At 56.7% G+C, this 13,456-nt stretch overlaps 1 protein-coding gene across 4 annotated transcripts in view; it reads left to right on the top strand.

Annotated features, from left to right (window-relative positions):
- The first annotated feature begins 8,503 nt into the window (after positions 1-8,503).
- The window catches only part of WNT4 (Wnt family member 4), a 29,848-nt gene continuing 24,895 nt past the window's right edge, over positions 8,504-13,456 (top strand). The window contains exon 1 of one of the 4 annotated variants that reach the window (XM_045035267.1): positions 8,504-8,719. Coding sequence is in view for 2 of the 4 variants with exons in the window: in XM_023258282.2 (XP_023114050.1) it covers positions 9,558-9,634 (77 nt within the window). In the remaining 2 variants the exon portion in view is untranslated. Of the gene's footprint in view, positions 8,720-9,483; positions 9,635-13,456 lie in introns of those variants that run through there. The other 3 variants (XM_023258282.2, XM_023258281.2, XM_023258284.2) reach the window with 3 other exon arrangements.

Below are 13,456 nucleotides of genomic sequence, written 5' to 3'. Positions count from 1 at the left end.
ACCCCAGCAGGGGCGGCCAAACTGTGGGATATTTATAGCGGACATACAGAAAAGCTGCCACCCCCATCTGTTTACCCAACAACGCTCCTCTAGCGGGACACTTTCAGCCCCGCCAGCCACAGACAGACCCTCACCGCCGCCTCATCTATTTTTTCCTCCCCGCTTAATTTTGCATCATCCCAGCTTCCAAAATAAACTTCCCCAAACGAGCCAGGCTCATTCTGGCCCAGAATCCCTAATGGAGAGCCCCCCTTCAGCCCCAGCCCCCGTCGGCCCATACGGCAAAGCCACCAAACCCAAGCGGGCCCCTCGGCTGCCCTTGGCCTTGATTTAGAAGCAGCTGCTCTGGCCCTGGCGGGTTTCTGACACTCCAGTGCCGGGTGTCTGCATGTGTGCGGGTGCCGGCCGGGCATCTGTGTGCATGGCTCCTGGCTGGAAGCCGAGGGTGCTGCCCCCTCACACACACGTATACATGTGCACATACAGGCACACACACGTGCACACACGTGCACACAGCATCCCCTGAACTGCCCTGGCCCCTGCTGCCCTCCTCCAGCTTTGTCACGGGACCCACCCACCCCTGTTTCTCTGCCCACCCACCCCCCTGAACCTCTCTCATCCTCCTACGTGCCCAGCCACCTCACCACCAGGCTGATGCAGACGCTGTGCCCTTAGGCTAGAATATTTTTCCTCTCATCCCTCGCCAAGCTAACCTGACCAACCCTTCAGGCCTGAACTTAGGTATCCCCCCTTCACCAGGAAGTCTCCTCTGAGCAGCGCAGGAGAACAGGTGCTCTGGGCCATCCCATCTGCCCCCACAGAGCCCAAGGGAAGCTTAGAAGCCACTCCCAGGGTGGCATGGAACCCCCACAACTCTCCTGAGCTCCTCGGCCCAGCCCTGGGCCCTGCACCCCCAGGCAAAGCCGCTCTCTCATCCCCAGGAGAACGTGCTTCTCCACCCCAGGCCCTAAGGGAGTCATTTAGTCCATCCTCCTGCGGCAGAAACCAGGCACATCTCAAACATTCCACAGTTATAATTTCAATGCTATGTGTGCTCTCTTAAGTTACGGGGTTTTTAAAAATTTTTTTTAATGTGTATTTATTTGAGAGAGAGAGACAGACAGACCGACGGAGTGAGAGTGGAGGAGGGGCAGAGAGAGGGAGACAGAATCCGAAGCAGGATCCAGGCTCAGAGCTGTCAGCACAGAGCCTGACGCGGGGCTCGAACCCAAGAACAGAGAGATCACGACCTGAGCCGAAGTCGGACGCTTAACCGACTGAGCCAGCCCGGCACCCCAAGTACGGGTTTTTCAGGCTTAACAATTAAAAATAACATTTATTTCCTCTAAATTGTTCTTTTTTTTTTCTTTTGCAATGAGTAAGGATAGGAAAGAAACTAATATTTGTCATATGTATCTATTCCCATTCAAAAGAAAGATAGTCATAGGCCCATTTTTTGGATGAAGAAACTGAGGCTTGAAGAATTGCACTTCATTTCTTTATCCAACACTCTGTGGCGGTGGGAACACACCAGTGAAAAAAAGCATGATCCTTATCCTCTTGGAGATGATAAATCATGGGAAGAGATACACCACACAATTTGACAAATAACTCTTTAATAATCATTTTGATTAGGTTGATAGTGCTTCAAAGAAAAAGTCCAGAGGGCTGACACACAATATGTAACCAGGAGCCCAAGGAAGTCTTCTTGGAAGTGATATGTAAGTTGAATCCTGAGGAAATTAGCTTAGTAAAGGACTGGTTGAGGTGCATTTCTACCCGCCCCCCCCCCCAAGCCCCCGCAGGGGAAAACAGCACATGCAAAGGCCCAGAGGGGAGGTGGAGCAGAGACACAGGGACAGATAAGAAGATTTGCTAAAAGCACAAGACCAATGAGGGATAGACCTGGGTCAGAGCCCAAGGCTAGCTGACCCCAGGGCCTTTGCTTGTGCCTCCCCAACAGGAGGGCAGGTTGCTGCTGACAGAAAACAGCCCTGGGAGCTTCCTGTATTATTTTCCTTCTTTGTCCTCCTTGGATTTCGGCTATAAGCATGAGAAATTAACAACAAATTAACATCACTAGTTCTAACCGGGAATGTAAAGAAAATTAAGTCCTCTATTAAAGCAGTTTCACAACCCATTCTTTGAAGGTTCTGATAAAAACAAGTCAAGAAGATAAACGTTCAAGAGCAATCTGGTGCCATATGCAGTCATTCTTCACTGCCGGTCAAAATCCTTGTTTCCACGAACTTAACAGAATGCCTCTTCTTACTTCCCTTGAATATTTTCTTACAGGTCAGGCTTTTTCTTTTTCTGAGACTCCAGCATCACAGGTGTCTGAGGCCTTGCATGTAGGTAACGCAAATTACCTCTGAGGAAAAGTCAAGTTCACACCGCCCACCCTCCTGCCTGGGTAAGGGAGGGTCTGACAGGGCCTTGCCAGCCTGAAGAGCTCATTTCCTAGGTTGGGTCCTGACGGTGGCTTGAACACAGGCTCGGGCTCAACCTCCTGGCGTGAGGCATAGCACATAAGATGCTTCCGTGTTCCCCAGACACCGCTCCGCTTCCCAAAGGGAACCTCTTAGCTCAAGCCATCTTCAAGATGCAAGCAGAATGCTCAGCCCCTGTGTGTGTCCACAGGTCCGTTTCTGGAAGGAAGGAGCAAGCTCCAGGCCGAGTCAGTGAGTGGAGTCGGGAGGAGACAAGAGGACAAAGGTAGAGGGGGACCAGCTTCCAGGATTCGATCCAGACAGGAAGGGGGGGAAGGATAGGCAAGAGCAGGAGCCCTGTCGGGGACCAAAGCCACAACCTGAGGCCGGTCAGTGCACAAGCCCCCGGACCTGCGAGCCAGGGTGCACAGAGGGACCTTAGGCCAGATGCCACGGGCCCTGTTCCGTGAGGACCCGCATCCCTCAGGGGGGTGGAGAAGAGATACACAGCATCTCCTGGGGCTGGGGGTAGAGTTTCGAACCACCGCAGGGTGAAATGATTAGCACATCAAGTATGGGATCCAGAACCTAGAACCACAGAATATTTGGGTTCGTTTTTCTCCTCGTGCTAGAAGAGATCTGAGAGAAGGGAGGCGAAGAAATGCCAAGGTTCCGGGCAGAGAAAGCAGGACAGACTGAGGTTAGACACCAGGTAGGGGCATCTGACCATCCAAGTGACAGCATCGTGGCATGAACTCCCAAAGGACCGGAATGTAGAAAGACCTGCCCAGACTGGTGAGGCCCAATCAGAGGGGCCCAGCTTCCCTGAGTTTGACGGCCCTTCCTTCCAGCAAAAGATTTTCCGTGGTGGCTATACCTGTAGTATATGTTGATGATAAGGCCGTGATAAGTTTAAAAATGCTTTTCAGTGACTTTGTGTCTCATTTATTGCAAATCATCTGCGGGCATTGAAAAGGTACACATACAAGGCAGCACCATCTCTGAAGCCTTCCGGCCCACCTCTAACAAACAAGCAAACAAACACATCAAAAGTTGAACGGAACCTATTCAGACTTTAGAGACAGGAAATAAGGGACAGAGGAACCAAACATACAGCCAACAGAACGGAGCGGCCAACCTGCTGTGGCCAGTAATCACAGGCACAAAAAAGCCACAGGTGGGCATGGAGGGATATACTCTCGATTTAAAAAAAATTAAGAGACATAACCACCAAATGTCAGAGGCGGATCTTGTCTGAGTCCTGAGGGGACAAACCATCTGTAAACAGACAACTTTGAAACTGTCATAGACATTTGATTAGAATGGAAACATTAATTTCAGTAGTTGAGATGATCACACAGTGGTTATGTAAGAAAAGGTCCATGTGAGGGGCGCCTGGGTGGCTCCATCAGTGGAGCGTCAGACTTCAGCCCAGGTCATGATCTCACGGTTTGTGGGTTCGAGCCCCACGTCGGGCTTTGCGTTGACAGTATGGAGCCTGCTCTGGATTCTCTATCTCCCTCGCTCTCTGCCCCTCTCCCACTCATTCTCTTTCTCTGTCTCTGTCTCTCTCTCTGAAAAATAAACATAAAAAAATTTTTTTAAACGTCCATGTGTTTCCAACAGCGGCGCACTGATAAATGTTGAACCGCCGACTCTCTGGGGTGGAGAATTGTAGGGGAGCCCTGTTTTGTAGTGTTTGCTGATTTCTGGGGTGTAGCTCTCCCACGTGGCAGATTTCAGGCTACCGGCATGACATCACGGAACGCGGAATTGAAAAGAGATGCCCACAATCGGCTCTGAGCAGCCAGAACCAGCCGGCCCCAGCACGCCGCTGGCTTTAGAGACCTACACCGAGGTGTTCAGGTGACGCGATAAGATAGCTGCAATGTGTTTTGAAATAACTCAGTAAAGAAAAAGAGAAACAAAAGAGTAGATGAAGCAAATGGAACCAAGTTTTGGTAATTGCTGAATCTGGATGATGCATACCTGGGGGTTTACTATACTATTACTTTCTTCCATTGTATATATTTGAACATTTTCATAATAAATAAAAATGTTAAGCTACGATCATCTTGCTAGAAGGAAGAGCAAGAGAGGTTTATTCCCAGAATTCTAGGTGTGCACATTGATTCCTGGACCCCGACCCTAACTCCACAGCCCCGGGGATATCTGAAGATAAAGGGTGGGACGCATAGGCATTGACACCACATGCCTAAGTCCTTCTATCAGGTCATAACTAGGGTTTCTCCATAGACCCAGAGCTCGGCTGGGGTGGAAAGAGAGCCCCAAAAGAGGAAAGTGACAGAGGTCCTCACTGGGAGTCCTGGCTGTATCATCGTCTAACACTGTGACCTTGGTAACTCATCCCAACTCTCTGAGCCTCTATTTCCTCGCTGGCCAAATAAGGGTGTTAACTTATGGTAAGGATTCAATGCATTACGTAGGGGGTTGCAGGGACATGAATGAGCCATTAAAGATGTACAGAGGTCACCCTTCTTCACCAGAGAATGTGGGTACCCCTGTTGCCAAACCTCCCCACTTTTCAAGAGAAGCTGGGGATCCCAATCTATGAAACCTCCCAAGCTCGACATGTTGTCAACAGATTACATACACTTGGTCCCAGTGGCGGACCAAGCAAAACACCTGCAGATCATTCGAGTGTGTCTTTGGGCTTAAACCAGGGAGCAGGATGAAGCGCCTTACTCGACCCTCAGCGAAGCTGAGCCCCAGGCTTAGAATTCCTCACACACGTCCCATTGATTCGTCACAGGATCTCTTATGACTCCCACTGCACAGATGAAGAAACTGAGGCTCGGTTTGGGGAAGAGATCTGGCAGGGCTGGGAGCACACACAGGCTTCCCGAGAACCTGACGGTCCATTTTACCCCCTCTCTAGATTCCTAGAAGGGAATTTAGGGAGCAAATGGCAGGCCCAGAGAGGGGCAGGGAGGTGCCGGGGGCCCCACAAACGCGCGTGGCTGGCTGAGACTGATCAGGTATCCTGCCCCTTCTTGGTCAGGGCACCATGTGGACAGCTCAGAGGAGACCTCTGTGTAGATCCGTCTAGCCAAGCTCGAGCTGGTGCAGGCCATGGGGTCAGCAGAGGAACCCTCTGCTTTTTACCTCCCTGATCAATGCATGCATAGGTTTAAAAATGTCCTAGACCCCAAGACGAGGCCCTCAGTTTTTCCACCTCGAAAATCTGGGAGCTGGACTGGAAATCCTACTCACCTGTTGACCAGACACTCTGTTACTGGATGCTTCTAAGATCGGGCTGGAGAACAGCCAACCACGTTGCTTCAGACCCATTCACCGAGACCTGGCAATACTTTAGACGTGCTGTATGTGATTCTTTCTGATTAAAAACTTGGCCAGGTTTCCCTTCCTTGGTGAATTTTCTAGTAAGGAAAGATAACTCACTCCAAAACCGGACCACATGGAGAGTTAAAGAATTGTTCTCTTCAACCAAAGAAAAGGAAACGCCTAAGGTGTAGTCAGTGGGCGATTCCATCCCCAGATCACCTGGGTCCAAACCCTGGCTGTGCCACTTCCTCACCGTGGAACTGTAGGGAGTCCGTCGGATCCCTCTGTGCCTCGGTTTCTCCATATGTAACACAAGAGTGCCTCCGTCATAGGGTTGTTGATACATCTTAAAGCACTTTAGGCCGCCCCTGGGCCTCACCACCCATAAATGGGAATAGCGGTTTCTACATCCAAGGCTGTGGCCAGAATTAAATGAGTTACTACTATAAGCAAAGCCTCTGTGGCACAGTGGCTGTCATATCAGAAGCACCAGATACATGTTCACTATTATTATCACGTGCGATTATACATGAAAGAGCTATATTGATGATTGAACTTTCTCAGTCACTTGTATGTAAATCCTCACCACTGGGCTGTTCTTAAAAGTTAGAAGAGCATTTCCTCAAAGAGACTTTCACATTAAGACTTTCCACTGACTCAGACCAGAGGACTCCTCCTCTCCCTTATCATAGTCAGGGCGGGCCTTTCTGGCCACGGGCCTCCGTTCCCAGCTCCTAGGACTCACACTCACTGCTTCGTGCGCGTCTCCCGGCAGCCCCAGGAGAAGGTGAGGCAGGTAAATGTTGTCCCCACCTGACAGACACAGACACTGGGGGGTGCCAGCCACTCCCCCAACGGTCAGGGGGCATGCGCTGCAGGACAGAGACTCAAGCCCAAACACCTGAGCCCAGGCACACGACATGGCTCTGGAGCCCCGGGTCCGCCACTTTCCTTGGGCAGGTCATTTACTTCTCTAACTGCCATTTCCTCACCTGTAAAATGGGGCAATAGCAGCACCTACTTCCTAGATTTGCTCTAAGGATTGAACAAGTGACACCATGTAAAGCACTTAGAACGATGAGGTAGGTGAGCACTCAACATTTTAGCAGAACAAGGCATGCTAGTTTGCCAGGCACGGTCCTGCTTCCTGTTAGAGTCTTGAGCACTCTTAAAAATGTCTGGGTTTGGAAGGAACACATATGACCACCCTAAAATAGTTTGTCTGTTGCTGTTTATAGAACAATAATTATTCTTTTTTAATGTTTATTTATTTGAGAGAGAGAGAGTGTGTGTGTGTGTGCAGGTAAGGGGCGGAGAAAGAGGGAGAGAGAGAAAATCCCAAGCAGGCTCTGTGCCCTCAGCACAGAGACTGACACAAGGCTCAGTCTCACGAATCGTGAGATCACGACCTGAGCGGAGATCAAGAGGCAGACACTTAACCGACTGAGCCCCGCAGGCACCCCAGCAATAATTACTTATTCCTATTTCCCCCCCTACCACGCTGAGACTTCAGGAAGCACTTCTGTTGGCTCAAAATGGTTCAGTAATTCAGTTCCGCCCTTAGGTAAGAGTGGATCCTGCCCTGGGGACCCTGAAACTCTGGTCCTCCGGCCAAGATCTCATCACAGGGAGAAGAGATCAGGGGCCCAAAGAGTATGCCCACTTGGAGCCTGTGCCCCCTTCTCTAGATCATACTCTAGGTACCCAGGCCTCTGGGATTCCCTGCCCAGACAGCCCCAAGCCCACTCCAGCACCTGGGTGGGTCTCTTCCCCAGGTCCACCCCGTGAGGACAGACCCCCACCACAGCCACGCCCAGCCCCCTGGGCCTGAGGGGTGGCCAAGGAGCAGCTCTCTGCAGGGAGAGGAGGTGTGGCCTGGGCTTGCACGTGCAGGCTGAGCTGCTCACATGTGCGGGGCAGACCAAAGGCAGATGTGGGAAAGAAGGGGTCTCCTCTCCCTGCACCACCGTGCCCCTCACAGGGTCCGAGGAGTCTGAGAATTCTCCATTCAAAGCTGGCCGAATAGGACATATTTTATTTCACATTTTGTTAGCTTGATTTATAACTTGCAAATATTTAGACATATGGTACGTGAGCCTTCATCTGTACTCCTGCTCAGCCCCACAAATCCCCGCCACCTTCTGCCTACTCTCAGCACCAAATGTTTACCGAGCCGGTCCTCGTGCTGAGCCCCAGAGACTCCATGGAGTGGAGGGCACCAGTCCCAGCATCCAAACAGGACCATCCACGTGACAGCAAGCCTCACGCTCCTAAAACAGTAAGAGCACAGGGTCAGAGGGGAGGGCGTAGGCCTGGTCTGTGGCTCTGTCCCCAGCTCCTAGCGATGTGATTTTTCTCTGGGCCTCGGTTCTCCCATTTAGACAAGACGTCCCCCCAGCTCTCAGTAACCGTGGGACGCAAGCTGAGGCAGGGTGAGGGACACAGAATCAGATGCGAGACCTAGAGAGGGCATGAGCTAGAGATGGGCGAGTAAGGCTTACGAGTTAGCGTGCTGTGGAACTGAGCACTCTGCCCCAGCAAGGTACAGGCTGCAGCCCATGCCCCTTCATTCATTCATTCCACCAAGGCTTCAGCCACCCACGCTGTGCCGGGCACTGAGCTGTCTGAATCTGCCAGATAGGAGAGGATGAATCAAGCGCACAGAAAACCAAAGCGCAAAGCAAGACTTGGCCGAGTGTGCTAAAGAGACACCTACCCCCCCACCCCCCACCCCGAGTTTCTCCTATCCTCGCAGTCTCCAGCTCTTCTTCTCTCACGATCTTCTCTCTCACCCTTCTTTCTCGGGTGAGAAAACAGAGGCCCACAGAGGTTAAGGGGCTTGGTCAAGACCCTGCCGCTTAGGGCGCGCCCAGAACTTGAGGCTAGCCAGAAACGAGGTTTCGGATTCCCGCAGTCTCCGGCCACTGTCGCAAGCTGCCCGAAGCTCGAGAGGCCCCGTCCAGCTCCCGGAAGGCTGGAGGGAGGTGAGCGCCAGGGAAAGGCTGGGCCAGAGGACGAGCCGGCCGGGAGGCGGGGAGGGGCCTGGCGGGGGGCGGCCGGGTGGCTCCGGACTCCCGGGTGCGCAGCCCCGGGCGCCCGGAGCGCAAGCGGCTGGGTGCGCGCCAGGGGCCGCCGCGCTCGGGTCGGTCCGCCGCGCTCGGGCTGGGGTCGGGCTCCGAGGCGCTGGCGGGGGGCGAGGCGGGGCGGCCAGGGCGGTGCTGCAGTGCCCGAAGCGGCGGGCTGGGGGAGCTGTGCCCGCCTGTCCCCAAGGCCGGGGCTGGGACCGGGCAGCTGGGTCGCCGCGCCTCTAGCCCGGCCGCGCTAGGCGGCGCGCAGCCAGCCGTGCCCCGAGCGGGCTCCGGCCCTAAGTCCTCCGGGGGCGCCCGGCCGGGGAGGCCCCCGTTGAAGCCCAGTCCCGCGGGCCAGGGCGGCCGCCGCCGCCGCCGCTCCGGCCCGCCCCCGGGGGGGGTGTCCCGGGCCGCTGGGCCCGCCCAGGTAACCCCATCCTCGGCCCGCCCCTGGCCCGCCCCCCCGGCCGCCCGCCCGCCCGCCCGCCTCCGCCGCCGCCGCCGCCGCCGCCGCCGCCGCCGCCGCCGCATCCCGGCTCTGGGGCGGCGCTGACAGTCTGGTCCGCGCCGGGCAGCGGGCGCAGCAGCCGGCAGGGCTGACGGCAGGCACGGAGGCAGAGCCCCGCCGCGCGCGCCCCGGCCCGCGCCCCGGCGCCGCGCCCCAGCCCGCCCGCGGGGCGCCCACCTGCCGCCCCGACGGGAGGCCCCCCGCGGCCGCAGCCGCTGCCCGGGGCCGGGCGCCCGCGGCGGCACCATGAGTCCCCGCTCGTGCCTGCGTTCGCTGCGCCTCCTGGTCTTCGCTGTCTTCTCGGCCGCCGCGAGCAACTGGCTGTAAGTCGGGCCGGGACCCGGCTGGGCCGGGCGGGGCGGGGCGGGGCAGGCCCCGGGGGCAGCGGCCGGTGCCAGGCGGCGCGGGGCAGCGGGCGCGGGGGCGCCCGGCAGGTGTCTCGGCCGCGGGACGCGAGGCTCGCTCGCCCTCTCCGCTGCCGCCGCCGCCGCCGCCGCCTGGGCCTCCCTCTGGGCACCGCTCCTGCCCGGGTGCGGCTCCCAGCCCAGAGGCGGCAGGGGTGGTGGCGGCATCCGCACCCATAGGCGGCCTGGGGCGCCCGAGAGCGCGAGGGTACGAGCGCGGGGCGGCGGCCGGGGTGGGGCGCCAGGCTCCGCGCGCAGACCGGGCTCGGCTGACAGGTCGCCGGGGAAGCCCATTACGGGGTAGGAGTCTGGGTCCTAATAGCAGGTTAATCCCGAGCAGTCCAGGAGCGAGCTCCCCGCGCCGAGCTGCGCCGAGCTGCGGGCTGGGCTGGAGGCGTGCAGGGACCTGTTTCTGCTTGGGGGGCGGGAGCCAGGGGTAGAAAGAGGGAAGGGACCGGGACACCCAGCCTCAGAGAGCCTGCGGCTGGAGGTGGCCGGCCTTTTCCTCCCTGGGGCAGGAAGAAACTCCGTCCAGCCCTTGAAGAAGACAACAGCCCAGCACCTCTCTGTGTTTCTACCTAAGGAGGAGGGTGGCCGGGGGTGACCGCTGGTGGCCTGTTTCTCTGTTGCTGGGCCTGGCTCAGGTGACTCCCTGGGAAGGGACAGAAGGCTCACTGAGGGGTCTCAGGTGGAGGAGGCGGGGGTTCTAAAGGGATGAGCTTTGGTGAGTAGACGAACAGGGAAGGGAGAAGACTCCGGAGCCCTTCTTCATCCCCCCATCAGTGACGGTTCCCCTGGCCCCAGGCTTAACTCTGGCCCCAGTTCCTTCTGCCCAGAGCTCTGCCCCCATGGGCTGTGGGCAGCCAGTGGGGAGCCAAGCTCCAATATTGATCTGAAAAGCATGAGGTGGGAAGGGGGATGGCCAACAGTGTAGCTGGGGTTTCCATGGAGACAGCGGGAGAGGAAAAAATTCCCTCTGCATCAAGACTAAAGAACAAATATCTCCCATGAAATTGCCCCGAGTGTCCAATGGCTGTTGCTATGAGGTCATTGCGGCCAGCCGGAGCCCTGCAGGCTGGAAGGAGTGTGTTCGTTGGGGTCAGAGCCACCCAGGGCTTGGGGGACCGAGGTGATGTGGAATTCTCCCAGCTGTTGGGAGAGCGAGCGACTCCAAGGCAGCCCGAAGTGGCTGCACAGCTTTTGTTTTTCTTGGAGACTTAATTTGATTAACACTTCAGGGGCAGTGGCAAAGCTACAGGAACCAGGGCACTCTCACCTCCTCCCGTTCCCCCCCCCCCCCCCGCGGGCCAGCCTCCTGAGTGGGGACTAGGTCGCAGAGACGAGGAGGAGGGAAGCTGATTTGGAACCGGGGGTTCTGGGGTCCCCAGAGCTGACCCTTGAAAGCAGGGGTTCAGAGCCAGGGTCTCCAAAGTGAGCATAAGCATCAGAAGAACGAGAACTGGGGCTGGCCCACCCAGTGCCAAGGGCTACGAAGAGGAGGACAACAAAGTGGCAGTTCCAGAATCGGACCCAGGCCTTCAGGGAAGAGAGCAGCATCCATAGGGACAAGTCCCTCAAGAGCATCCAGTGTTTGAGCTCCTTTTGCAGATGAGGAAACTGAGGCCCCAGGAGGGGAAGCTACTTGCCCAAACTCAGAGAACTGAACCCAGGTGCTGCTTCCCAGGCCTTGACATACCCCTTCCCTGAAGCCGTCCCAAGGTTGAGCCAGTGTGGCCCAGGTGGTGTCACCAGCCACCCTCAGCCACGTCCAAACCCAAAATCCCAGCCAGGGAGGCAGTCCCAGCTTTGGGTCACGCAAAACCATGGGGGAATTCCAACAACTCCCGCGAGGGGGGCGGGGTGAGGAGGGGCGGCCTGGAGGGAGAAGAGAGGTTGGCAAACCTGTTCTCTGCGGTGGTGATGGCTCAGGTTGCCACGAAGCAGGTCTCTGGATGACCCAGCTCGCTCCTGCTCCACCCCGGGCTCTGAGCCAAGGGTCTCTGCACAGCCCAAGACGGAAAGCATAAGGGGCTTCCCGGGACCCCTACCAAACCAGAGGGGCAGTGATGGAGAAGAGATCTCTGGGCACGTTCCAAGACGGGGTCATTCGTCTTGTATTTATCAACCTCCATCCCTGAGACAGGGACTGAGCCCACTCACCGCCTGGTCTCCAAGGACCTTGGGGTCTAGAAAGACGGGACAGAAGCAAAAACACGAATGGGTGGGGCAGCGTGCATGCTAGTGCCATCAGAGGAAAGGTTCGGTGCGAGCTGGAGCAGTCACAGAGGGGACTTGGCCTGGAGGTGGCAGAATCACGACAATAGTAGTAATCAGTATTGTAATAGCTCCCAGCGCATTATCTAAATCCTGACAACATCTGAATCTCGTTCCACAGATGGGAAGACTGGGGATCACAGAGGTCACTGCCCAAAGTCACCTAGTTAGTAAATGGCAGGGGCACCTGACCCAAAAGCTGCCTTTAGAAGGAAGAGCTGTGGGCAGGCAGATGTCCACCCAGGCAGGGTGGCTGGCACTATTTTTTTCAAGTGTGAGTCACAGTGGAGGTCTGGTCCCCAGAGGGCGGCTGGCAATGTTCTCAGAGGGGCAAAGCCTGGGTGTCCGTTCCCGTTCAAGTACCTGGAGTCAGGCTTTAGTCCAGGGTCGGCTGGCTGGCCGGTTGCGAGAGACGATGCTGTCTGTTGTCTCAGAAGGGCGGTGGCCTGCCGGGGAGGCCAGGTGTCCCACTGCGTGCAGCTGTCGGGCAGGACGGAGCCTGGAGCTGGGAGGGCTCCCCAGCCTGAGGCCCGGGCAAGCCCAGAGAAGCTGAAAGCTGCCGATCAGACTCATGTCTGGCACCCCGGGCGAGCCGGCAGCTTGTGGCAGCTCCCACCACCGAGGGAGGGATGGATAGATGAAAACAGTCCGTCGGCGAAAGGCCTGGCTCTGTCTCTGAAAGATGGGCTCAGAAACGGCCCTGAAAGTTCCCTCTGACACTGGGCGTGCTGGGAGTTGAGAGTCCGGGGCTCCAGTCCCAGCTCTGCCTCCCAAGCTGGCTGGTTCTGGGTGGGCCTCTCCTGCCCTCTGGGCCACAGTCCTCGGCGGATAGCTCTGAACTCCAAATGAAAGTACTGGGAAGAGTCAGGGAATAGCTTGGCGAGGGCTTCGTTATTGTGGATTTCCTGAAGAAAGGGCAGTGGTGCACCGGGCTGGGGCCCCAGCAGAGGCCCACCAGATGAGGGTGGCGGGGGGGGGGGGGGGGGGGCGGGCATTCCACACTCAGAGATAGTCCAACAGAGTGGCTAAGAACCAGGTCTCCAAGACAGCCCGCAGGTCCATCCCAGGTCTGCCGCTGACCGGCTGAGTGACGACAGACAGGTTACTTAACCTCAAGTTCCTCATCTGTATATAAGTGGCACCCACTCTTGGACGGTAGTGAGGCAAGTGTGAGCTCGTGCACATAGCACACCGAGCGCAGTGCCAGGCACGCTTGCGCTGGGAATGGCCGGCATGGCTGCTGCTGGAGGTGGAGGGTGGCTGTTGGTGCGATGGGGGAGTCGTGTCCTTGTTTATAGGGACGATGGAGAGAACGAGCCTTCAGCCTACTGTTCGCAAGCCCTGTTTACCCCAGACTGCTCTGTCGGGATCCTGTGCTCTTACACGGGTCACACAGGTAGGATCATCGGCTGCCGCCTCCCTGCTCTTCAACCAGGGCTCCTGCAAGAGCCTCACAAAGCCAGGGAG

Source organism: Felis catus, chromosome C1, assembly GCF_018350175.1.
Source record: "Felis catus isolate Fca126 chromosome C1, F.catus_Fca126_mat1.0, whole genome shotgun sequence".
In the NCBI taxonomy this organism is placed as follows: domain Eukaryota; kingdom Metazoa; phylum Chordata; class Mammalia; order Carnivora; family Felidae; genus Felis; species Felis catus.
Note: the sequence above shows the minus strand (reverse complement) of the source record. Positions and strands in the feature narration are given on the sequence as shown.